Below are 12118 nucleotides of genomic sequence, written 5' to 3' on the forward strand. Positions count from 1 at the left end.
TTCTAAATATGCAAATGAGGCTATACTAGACAAGTGGGCGTCAACACCAGCGATTCTCCTGAGGTGGAGCTACCTCACAGCCTCTGACGCTGTCCTATCTGGCACAAATTAGCAAAAAAAGTTGCATATATGGCGTGTGCAAAATCTGTTATGTATTGTAGACAGTTTTTGCACCTTCCTAGACAATTCTGAAAGTGATAGTCATAAAATGTGCCAGATGTGAATTTTGCACAATATATAGATGTAAGTACACCAGCCAAGAAGTGGCGTAAGGAATAGAAGAATGTCTAATATTTATAGCAAGATGCTTAAGATTTTAAGGCCATGTTCAGATGTGGCAGAATTTTTCCGCTGCAAATGTTGGTCCAGATTCTGGGCAATTACGCAATGAATCTGCACCAACATTTGCATATTTGACAGGTAATTCAGGCGTTGCAGATATCACAGCGGACTTGCCACAGATTTCAGTTTTTGTATTGCAAAGGCTGAAATCCACAATTAAATTCTGCTTCTTCTCCGCAATGTAATGAGCATGCTCCGGAGGGGGAATTCTGCACCGCAGCCTAATTTCCGCACAGTTATTTTCTGCAACGTCTGAACTAAGTTTCCTAAAAATGTATAGAAAGAAATGTAAAAAACGGCTGCTGCAGAATTTCACTGCGGACTGTCCGCAGCGGAATTTAACAGCAATTCCACCATTTCTGAATGTGCCCTTAGACAGCGTGGGCCACTGTGAATATATTAGCATATTTTCTGCCTGTCTGGTCTCGTTTTTTACTGTCCATCTTTGAGATAGTATTGCTAAATCCCCCCATTAACTTTATTTGATTTGTGTAGTCCCAATAGGTAACCTTAACTTTTGATCTTTTTTCTTTCTATAATATATTGGAATATCACTATATATTATGCCACTATACACTATACATTATGCCTGTGCGTAATAATACACAGGCATCTTTTAAGGGATACTTAGATTATTCCCTTACCTGCATTTTTAGAGAACATTACTGGACCTTCATCTGGCTGTCAGTATAAATCTGTGATCCCTGGTAATCGCAATGCCAGGGTTCACAATAGTTTAAAAAAAGGAGACCACTTCCTTTATTAACACTGCAAACAGCTCTGTTGACAATATTTTGAATGGTTCAATAGCCAGGAGCTGCCCTCCTGAGATATTATTTCCGTGAAAAATAATAGTTTTTTCCAAGTTGCTTTAAGCAACTAACAAATATGTAGACTACTATTATAAGGAAAAATATTGCTTGTTTTGTGTATTTGTTTTATTATTTTTTTTGCTTAATTGCCAAATTACTGTGGTAAATCAGAGTAAAAACAAAATCAGAACTTCTGGTATAAAAATTATATGGTAAATAAAACCGAAACATGACAGATATGAGCAGATACACAATATACTGTGCAGGTTTGTGTGCTAAAATATAACAGTTTTAATATACAGAAAATGATTTTGTTGACTTACATATTGTGATTTATCCAGCACTGGAGTCATCATGATGCTTCTAATGTCACCCATGAGCAGAGCATCTAATTCCTTTACTCCTATATGAGTGTGAACCACTTTGTCCTTAATGAAAATGCTGGCAGCTCTCAGCATAAATGAGACAAATAAATGCATGTGGATGTAGTTCCTGGTACAGTGCAATCTCCTGTGAAAATGTATACTTAGATCAATTCTTTCAAGAAGAAACTTGGTACATTTTGCAAACGCCCACCATAAAATCATTGAGGATGAGTCATTGTAGCTGATAGATTGTTTAACAAGATGGAGAAATCAATTACAATTAATAAGCTAAAATGAAAGGGAAATATCAAATAAAACCAACTTTCTCTCCACTAATTAGCTAAGAATAATCCATTTAGACATTTTACAAAACGTCAACAATTTAGTTTCTGGAATGAAAAGTGGTGTAAATTTAGAGTAGTGACAAACGTTATAGAGTGGACTCCGGTGTGGGCCACGGTGTTCTGGACTGTAGTTTACAATACCAACATACTGTTCACTTCATTACAGGAATCATTACCTCCTGAGACTAAAGGATAATGTCATTAAAGTGTTTCACATTGATTCTTTTGTAAACATTAATCAATATTATATGCATATTGTTTGCTCTACATTCGTATTTGCCAATCAACAATAAGAATGCAAAATAAGGATAAATCCAGACTTTACATTCTTCAGTTTTCAAGCATTTTGTACAGCTTAGGCTTCGTTCACATCTACGTCGGACTTCAGTTCATGCGTTCCATCAGACCTTTTTTTTTCAGGGGAACCCATGACTGGAAAGCCAAATGGAAACCATAGCTTCCGTTTGCATTATCATTGATTTCAATGGTAGTCCTTCCATTGCAAATGTTTGTCCTATTTTTTTTATTTTACGGACTGTGCTCCCAAACGTTATAATGGGAGTACGGCCCGCAAATAAGGCCGGCTGTGCTAGTAATAACGGACCGTGATTACGGCCACGGTCGTGTGCATGGGGCCTAGATGTAATAACAGTAAGAAATAAAAAAAAATCAAATACAAATAGCTAATCTCTCTAAATCTATAACTACATACAATAGTTCACAACTTATTCTGGATGGTGGATGGATTTCTGCAGTGACCATTCAAGATTAGAGAAACCTTCAATCGAAAACCGTTAAACTCACAATCAGTTTTCTAAGTCATACAAAAAAAATAATTATGTTGGATAAAGTGAAAACAAAAAATTAATCATGGTGGAAATGGTAATGACTGATGCTTTGGAATCAGTTAGAGACCTATTGAATTCGTCAATTGATCCATCATGATTTTAATCCAAAAACACAAAATTTTACAATGAATACAGTGGATTCAGCATGCACCTGTGTTATACATTTACAGTTTTAGTTTTGGTCAAAAAAAAAAAAAAAGAGCCATCTGCGAAACCATATGTCTTACTGGACTGAATAGCACAGCATGCTGAATTTGTCATTCCAGTAAATATAAAAGATTTTGTCATCTATTTGAATTCAAAAGAAAAGATTGAGAGAAAATAAATTCTTTATGTGAAAATAGTCACACTACTGGAAGAAATAAACATTGACTACATTTTTATTTTTATAAAGTTCAGTTTAGCCTGACATTATTACATGTAGATAGATGCAGTCCTTACCTGAAATAGCCAATGATGAAAATAGCAATGGCTAAAGAACAAAATGAAATAGAGTATCCAACTGTGTACATGACATAAAGCCGTTCAAAAAACTCCCTCTGCGGAGGAAATGAGATATCGTTACTGTGTAATTCGTATATAAAAAAATGTCGAATAATTTTGCCGTTTCTCAGCCTCAAAATATCATTTATATCTTATTTTATTATTTTAAGACAAAATGTCTTATTTATGTTTTTATTACTAATCACATAAACACAACAAAAGTTTGACCAGCACATTCCAAGAAAATGATACTAAACGTGTATGCAGGTGCAAGAACACCTGTGACTGCAAATATACAGCAGAAAATGCACATACACCCAGAACTGGGACTAAGCCTATATATATATATTCTTCCCTGGCTGACTTTAATTAGTTTAGTGCTGGTTCCTACTATCCCCAGATATATATGTGGGCTTAGACCCAGTTCTGGGTGTATGTGCAGCGTAGGTCTTCACCTTACAGAGGTCGCCTTGTCGTGGCAGATGGGCAAACACTTTTTGATCAAAATGTGCACTAAGAACCTCCCTATTTGTAAGTAGATTTATCAGTAATGCATATTTATTTATATTTAGTGGCTTAGGTGGCATTAGTGTTCGCAGTGTGCTGTCGCCATTCTTTTTCTGCTATATAAATATATATTATATTATATTATATATACACTACCGTTCAAAAGTTTAGGGTCACTTAGAAATTTCCTTATTTTTTAAAGAAAAGCACAGTTTTTTTCAATGAAGATAACATTAAATTAATCAGAAATGCACTCTATACATTGTTAATGTGCTAAATGACTATTCTAGCTGCAAACGTCTGGTTTTTAATGCAATATCTACATAGGTGTATAGAGGCCCATTTCCAGCAACCATCACTCCAGTGTTCTAATGGTACATTGTGTTTGCTAACTGTGTTAGAAGGCAAATGGATGATTAGAAAACACTTGAAAACCCTTGTGCAATTATGTTAGCACCGCTGTAAACAGTTTTGCTGTTTAGAGGAGCTATAAAACTGACCTTCCTTTGAGCTAGTTGAGAATCTGGAGCATTACATTTGTGGGTTCGATTAAACGCTCCAAATGGCTAGAAAAAGAGAACTTTCATGTGAAACTCGACAGTCTATTCTTGTTCTTAGAAATTAAGGCTATTCCATGCGAGAAATTGCCAAGAAACTGAAGATTTCCTACAACGGTGTGTACTACTCCCTTCAGAGGACAGCACAAACAGGCTCTAACCAGAGTAGAAAGAGAAGTGGGAGGCCCCGCTGCACAACTGAGCAACAAGACAAGTACATTAGAGTCTCTAGTTTGAGAAATAGACGCCTCACAGGTTCTCAACTGGCAGCTTCATTAAATAGTACCCGCAAAACGCCAGTGTCAACATCTACAGTGAAGAGGCGACTCCGGGATGCTGGCCTTCAGGGCAGAGTGGCAAAGACAAAGCCATATCTGAGACTGGTTAATAAAAGGAAAAGATTAATATGGGCAAAAGCACACAGACATTGGACAGAGGAAGATTGGAAAAAAGTGTTATGGACAGACGAATCGAAGTTTGAGGTGTTTGGATCACACAGAAGAACATTTGTGAGACGCAGAACAACTGAAAAGATGCTGGAAGAGTGCCTGACACCATCTGTCAAGCATGGTGGAGGTAATGTGTTGGTCTGGGGTTGCTTTGGTGCTGGTAAAGTGGGAGATTTGTACAAGGTAAAAGGGATTTTGAATAAGGAAGGCTATCACTCTATTTTGCAACGCCATGCCATACCCTGTGGACAGCGCTTGATTGGAGCCAATTTCATCCTACAACAGGACAATGACCCAAAGCACACCTCCAAATTATGCAAGAACTATTTAGGGAAGAAGCAGGCAGCTGGTATTCTATCTGTAATGGAGTGGCCAGCGCAGTTACCAGATATCAACCCCATAGAGCTGTTGTGGGAGCAGCTTGACCGTATGGTACGCAAGAAGTGCCCATCAAGCCAATCCAACATGTGGGAGGGGCTTCTGGAAGCATGGGGTGAAATTTCTCCCGATTACCTCAGCAAATTAACAGCTAGAATGCCAAAGGTCTGAAATGCTGTAATTGCTGCAAATGGAGCATTCTATGACGAATGCAAAGTTTGAAGGAGAAAATTGTTATTTCAAATAAAAATCATTATTTCTAACCTTGTCAATGTCTTGACTATATTTTCTAGTCATTTTGCAACTCATTTGATAAATATAAGTGTGAGTTTTCATGGAAAAAACAAAATTGTCTGGGTGACCCCAAACTTTTGAACGGTAGTGTACATATATTTAATTTTCATTTTCGTTTTTCACTCCCCGCATTCCAAGAGCCATAACTTTTTTATTTTTCCGTCATCAGAGAGGTGTGAGGGCTTATTTTTTGCGGCATGATTTCTAGTTTCTATTGGTAGCATTTAATGTACTATATAATGTACTGGCAAAATTAAAAATAATTCTTTGCGGGCTGAAGTTGGAAAAACTATGATTGCTCCATAGTTTTTTGGGTTTAGTTTTTACCGCTTTCATATTTGCTGTAAAACAAAACTGCCACCAGCAGCGTATGGAGCTTGCTCCATACATCACCCCCGCATCAGGATTTAATGGCACATAGTGGTGCACGAAGGGGTTAATGCTCTGTTAAATCTGTTTATTGTCCCATATCTGGTGTATACGGTGGGAAAGCTCCCAGGAGAGTACACCGAACATATCCACAGGACACACAGCAGGTTCTTGATAGAGCATCTCTAAGATGCTACTGGATGAGGTGAAGAGGGGAAGCTCAGAAGGAACTGAGAGAAAGTTTGTGAGGTGAAGATTCTTTGGAGCTCACACCTCAGACCTTGTTACTTGGTCACTGGCCTAACCTAGTAGATTTCCTGCAGCTTCCATGCCTCTCTGAAGTTACTAGTTTGGTACCATGCAGACAAAATCACCAACCCAAAAATGTGTGCACTCTGTAACTGGGAAATAAATATCTAGAATAGCTGACCAGAGAGTGAGAGACTTGCAATGTTTCCTATCAAATTTGCTGCGTCACAACTGTGTCTTTGATCAGCCTTATTATGTAGTGTTCCGCAAAGGACTACTAAGTATTCATGGCGCTTATAATATGTTTTATAATGTTTTATGACATTTTGAACTTTGAGGTACTGTCACTTTAAAAAAATAAATGTAAATTTGCAATGCACAGTTATTTACACTAGTCAGTCAGACAGTGCGAGTTAGAAACCGTTCAGTTCACAGCAAAGTGGAGTTGCTCCTGGGTCCATCTATTTAGGATCCAGAGACCGAGATCCTATAACATCAGGCTTGAGAGAAGGAATTCTTATAAGAGAAACTAAGAGTAACAAGAAGCCATTATTTGGACATTGAACAACGCCACCATATGTGTTGGTGAGTTTCATCCTTCATACATTAAGCCTAGAATACCCATTAGTGGCAGAAGTAGCAGAGGCCAGGAACCATTACAGATTAGGGTTGTCACGATACCAGAATTTGGACTTCGATACCGATACTTTGTGTAGTATTACGATTCTCGATACCAAAACGATACTTTGCCAACAATAATAAAAAAAAGTTCTTCCATTTTCTGATGTGAGGCACGTGGTGTGATGAATTTTAAATCTCCATTTGCCTCACATTAATAGTAATTAACCCCATCATGTTTCTCACAGTCATAACAGGACAACATTGGGTTAATGTGTGAGATACATGATGGGGTTATTTACTATTAATATGAGGCACATGGAGGTTCAAAATCTATACTACCTTGTGTCTCACATTAATAAGTGAAAGAAAGCAGTTTTTATTTTATTTTTCTACAGTGTACACATCATAAATGACACTATAAATTTGTTGTGCAGGTTATTACGGTTGTGATGATACCGAATGTGTGTATATTTGTTGTATTGAGACTTTTGTTTTAATATTTATTGTAAAAAATGTGTGTATTTTTAATTTTTTTATTTATTGAACATTACTTTATTTTTTTTTACTTTTTTATTTTTAAACTATAATGTACTGGCATATATCTATATGCCAGTACATTAGCCTGTGTGCCTAAGTGTGCCCTAAAAACAGGAAATATGGTTAGACAGCCCTGGGGACCTTCAATAGACCCTGGGCTGTCTGCCCATATATGGTATGTCCCTCGATCGCATCACAGAGATTTCCTGTTACGCGATTAAAGGGGTATCCCCCTTCTCATTTTACCCTTGAATGCTGCGGTCAGCATTTGAGGGAATAGCGGCGGAAATTAGAGGTTTCTCTGATCTCCGCCGTTAGAACACAGCTGTGGCTGTGTAATACAGCCATTGCCCTGCTGCTGATCGGGCGCACACTTTTTGTGATAGCATGGTCAGCATGATGTCATGCGGCCAGTACTGCACTAATGAGCGCTGGCACTGAAGATAGAGAATGTGGAGGTGTTCTGCAGTGCATCCGCCATGGTCTCTGTCTTCCTTTCCGGCACCGCCGCTCATTAGTGCAGCGCTGGCTACATCACATCATGCTAGTATCACAGCTTAGTATCAAAATACATGAATTAACGGTATTGAACCGTTGCAGTGTGCATGGCCTCAAAATAGTATCGATATTTCAATGCATCCTGCAAACCTATTACAGATAATGCAGAAAATTAAAGAATTATATATATATTGTATTGTTCCACTTGCTATGGGGTCAGCTATGCCCAAGGGTAGTTTCAGAAGAGAAGCAGAGAGAGAGGGTCACCCACTCATGCATCTGGCGCTTTATTGTACACCGTGTTCCAAATTATTATGCACATTGTATTTAAGTGTCATAAACATTTAATTATTAGTTTTTCAATTAAACTCATGGATGGTATTGTGTCTTAGGGCTATTTGGATCATTGTAATCAATCTCAGAAACCTGTGATAATTAGTTTGCCAGGTGTGTCCAATCAAAGGAAAACTACTTAAGAAGGACGTTCCACATTATTAAGCAGGCCACAGTTTTAAAGCAATATGGGAAAGAAAAAGGATCTCTCTGCTGCCGAAAAGCGTGAAATAGTGCAATACCTTGGACAAGGTATGAAAACATTGGATATTTCAAGAAAACTTAGGCGTGATCATCGTACTGTGAAAAGATTTGTGGCTGATTCAAAGCACAGACGGGTTCGTTCAGATAAAGGCATAATGAGGAAGGTTTCTGCAAGATAAATTAATAGGATTAGGAGAGCAGCTGCTAAAATTCCATTGCAAAGCAGCAAACACGTATTTGAAGCCGCTGGTGTCTCTGGAGTCCCGCGAACCTCAAGGTGTAGGATCCTCCAGAGGTTTGCAAGTGTGCATAAAGCTATTATTCTGCCACCCCTGAACAATGCTCACAAGCAGAAATGGTTGCAGTGGGCTCAGAAATACATGAAAACTAATTTTCAAACCGTGTTGTTTACTGATGAGTATTGTGCAACCCTGGATGGTCCAGAGGGATGGAATAGTGGATGGTTGGTGAATGGCCACCATGTCCCAACAAGGCTGCAACGTCAGCAAGGATGTGGCGGATTCATGTTTTGGGCTGGAATCATGGGGAGAGAGCCCCTTTAGTGTCCCTGACGGTGTGAAAATGACCTCTGCAAAGTACGTAGAGTTTATGACTCACCACTTTCTTCCGTGGTACAAAAAGAAGAACCGTGCGTTCCGTAGCAAAATTATCTTCATGCATGACATTGCACCTTCTCATGCTGCAAAGAATACCTCTGTGTCATTGGCTGCTATGGGCATAAAAGGAGAGAAACTTATAGTGTGGCCCCCATGTTCCCCTGACCTCAACCCTATTGAGAACCTTTGGAGCATCCTCAAGCAAAATATCTATGAGGGTGGGAGGCAGTTCACATCAAAACAGAAGCTCTGGGAGGCTATTCTGACCTCTTGCAAAGATATTCAAGCAGAAACTGTCCAAATACTCACAAATTAAATGGATGCAAGAATTGTGAAGGTGATATCAAAGAAGGGGTCCTATGTTAACATGTAACTTGGCCTGTTAAGTTTTTTTTTATTGAAAGAGCTTTTGATTTCTGTGCATAATAATTTGAAACAGTACATTTTGAGTTTTTTACTTCTAAAAAAAAATCTGTTATCATTAGGAGATTTGTTCAATAAAATTTGCATTATACTCCAACGGTTGATGGCTTGAAGATTATACTGACTGTCATTTGCATCGACTATTTAGGAAAATCAGTCATTTCAATAATTTGGAACGCGGTGTATTGAAAGGACTGAGTTTATTAGAAGAAATTGTGCCTCCTTTTCATGTGGAAGATTGTAACCACCATTTTGGAAACTAAAGTAAAGTGTGTGCCACGAGCTATCATGTTCAACTGCCACCACAGCCTTCTGTATATACTTGCACCGTACACCAAGTGCGCCCCAACCACTATGAGGCAGGAGTCTGTCACAAGGGAGTGCCCTGGGGGAAAATACTGTCATTGTCATCATCATTTGTGCAACCACCTCATCACTAGCTGTGAGCAAGCCCTGAGACAGTGGTAAGGCCTGTTAGCCACCGTTATTCACTATGGGAGTCCAGCCGTTTGCCATTTTGTTAGTTTATGTCTTTCCCCTCCATTCTCGGGTGTCATGCTAGCATGTTACATATATGCCCAAAAAATTTCCATTTGGCATAGGTTGTGCCAGGATATATTTTTTTTTACTCCGTAGGAAAGTGCAGTATGTTGCGTTTTCCTGTACAGAGCACAAAGGTTAAAAATGTATACCGCGCAGTAAATTATTATTACAAATTTTACATTTGCTTATACAAGCATCTATACAAACATTTACTACTTAAACGTATACGCATACTAACTACATATGAGCACACTTTATACACGTATCATTAGCAAACTCTACATATGTGCAAAAATATACAACCACTGTTCATACACACATTCGTACACGTGTATATGTGCTCATTACATAGGCATTCAGAAGAATAGCAAAATGCCTCTTGGCTCAAGGTCTCTGAACCTAAGAATATGCTGTTTTAGGCATAAAAATTTGAGCTGCCCACTTTTTCCTCTCTAGCCAAAGAATACTTCAATCTTAGCTGGTTAGGGATAATGCTTCATAAAAAAATAGTACTGCTACCATTAATATGGTGCTGTTTTTGGAAAAAATACCACTGTTTTTCTAATCCTGTACAATCCCTTTATCTTTCCAGATTAAAACAGACAAATTACCGGGTCTGGATGGCATAAACAAATAGCCCATTATGTCTGATATTTACGTACTCTATAGTGACAGTGTCTGTTCCACAGGACAGGCGCATAGCAAAAGTAGTTCCAATATTCAAAAAGAGGTCAAAAAGTGAGCCTGGAAACTAAAGGCCTGTAAATTTAACCTCTCCTGAGGGTAAAATATCTGAAGGTTGAAAAAAAAGGTGTAACTCCATATCAGCATCTGTTTTAGGCCCCATGCACAGGACCGTGGCATTACGAGGCTATTAGTTTCTATGGCCGACGGACACCTTTCCATATATTTAAGGGAAGGTGTCTGTGGCGTGGAAACTTGCCCTATGTCCTATTTTTTTATTTTTTACGGACTGTGCTCCCATACTTTATAATGGGAGCATGGCCTATAAATACGGCCGGCTGTCCGTGGCCATCCGTGCCTGTAGTTACAGGCCGTAATTATGTGCACGGTCGTGTGCATGGAGCCTAAGAGGAAGCAATCCTGTCAAAACAAGCCTAAGTGTACATCTCATTTATCAGGCATGACAGATGTATACGCCAGGCGTATTCCTTGATGTATAATCAAACGTGCCCATAGTCTCCTACTGTATGCACCCAGTTCATGGAAATAAGTGTCCTTTTGGCCTACACTGTGCCGATATGCTTAGGCATTACTTTTTTTTTTACTGTCGTTTTCCATGCTTTCCAATAGAGTAGGACACAGCAAAAAAACATGTGCCACGTGGTATAATTTTTTTTACAATGGGAGTCAATGGCCGACTTATGCAAATGGCCGATGGCATAAATAGGAGGCATACCTCAGTGGCACACGTCGGGTTATCCTCCCGACATACACTTCTGAACGTACCTGAAAAACAAGATGAGAACAAAGCCTTATGTGATCAGATTCTATGGCATTCGTCAAAAGCATACTTTGGGAAATACTCCCAAGGTTTATCTCCAACTTGATTGAAAAATGAGAATTGAACTGAGCCTAATCTGATAAACTTCGATGAGGAGGTACGTTTCAGATTGAACCTGGGTGAGTCATTGGATGTCAAATATTTTTATTTTTTTCCAAAGCAGGTGATACTGTGCCACATAAAATATTGGACATAAAATAAGAATGCTGGGACTGGGTTGAAATGTGCATAAATAAGTAAATAAGTCACTGGCTCAGTGATAGAAAACAGTGGGTGGTTATTAACGGTACATACTCAGTATTGGGCCCTATTCTTTTTTTTTTTTGTGATTCTATATTTATGAAAAAGTTTTAACAAATATAACAGTGTGGACTTTACACAGTATCCAATATGCAAAAGCCACAGGAAGCACGCAGGCCCTGAGTGGTAATACCATAATATATTTATTAATGACCTTGTAGAGGGATTGCACAGTAAAATTTAAATTTTTTCAGATGATACTAAACTGTGTAAAGTAATTAATTCAGAGTTGGACACAGCCTTCTGTAGATAGTGAGACATGCTCTCTCTTGTAGATAGTGCCACATACCCCTCTTGTAGATAGTGCCACATACCCACTCTTGTAGAGTGAGCCTCGCCAGCCAGGGAGCAGAAGGTAGGCCGGTCAGTGGGATAAAATGGGCCATCGACCACCCAGACAGTGTTCCATCCTGCTGAAGGAGGAAGGTCTGTGACAAAGTCCATCGCAATGTGCTACCAGGAGGCATTGGGTACAGGAAGAGGTTGAAGCAGGCCGGCAGGCTTGGAGTGAGTAACTTTG

The 12118-nt window shown here is 38.8% G+C and overlaps 1 protein-coding gene across 2 annotated transcripts in view; it reads right to left on the reverse strand.

Moving 5' to 3' along the window:
* The window catches only part of PTH2R (parathyroid hormone 2 receptor), a 487305-nt gene that overhangs the window by 251141 nt on the left and 224046 nt on the right, over positions 1-12118 (reverse strand). For both annotated transcript variants that reach the window (XM_075829904.1, XM_075829903.1), the window contains exons 5-6: positions 3153-3250; positions 1478-1664 (exon numbers count right to left, since the gene is read on the reverse strand). In XM_075829904.1, the coding sequence (XP_075686019.1) occupies positions 1478-1664; positions 3153-3250 (285 nt within the window). The remainder of the gene's footprint in view (positions 1-1477; positions 1665-3152; positions 3251-12118) is intronic.

The sequence above is a fragment of the Rhinoderma darwinii genome, chromosome 6, assembly GCF_050947455.1.
Source record: "Rhinoderma darwinii isolate aRhiDar2 chromosome 6, aRhiDar2.hap1, whole genome shotgun sequence".
In the NCBI taxonomy this organism is placed as follows: Eukaryota; Metazoa; Chordata; class Amphibia; order Anura; family Rhinodermatidae; genus Rhinoderma; species Rhinoderma darwinii.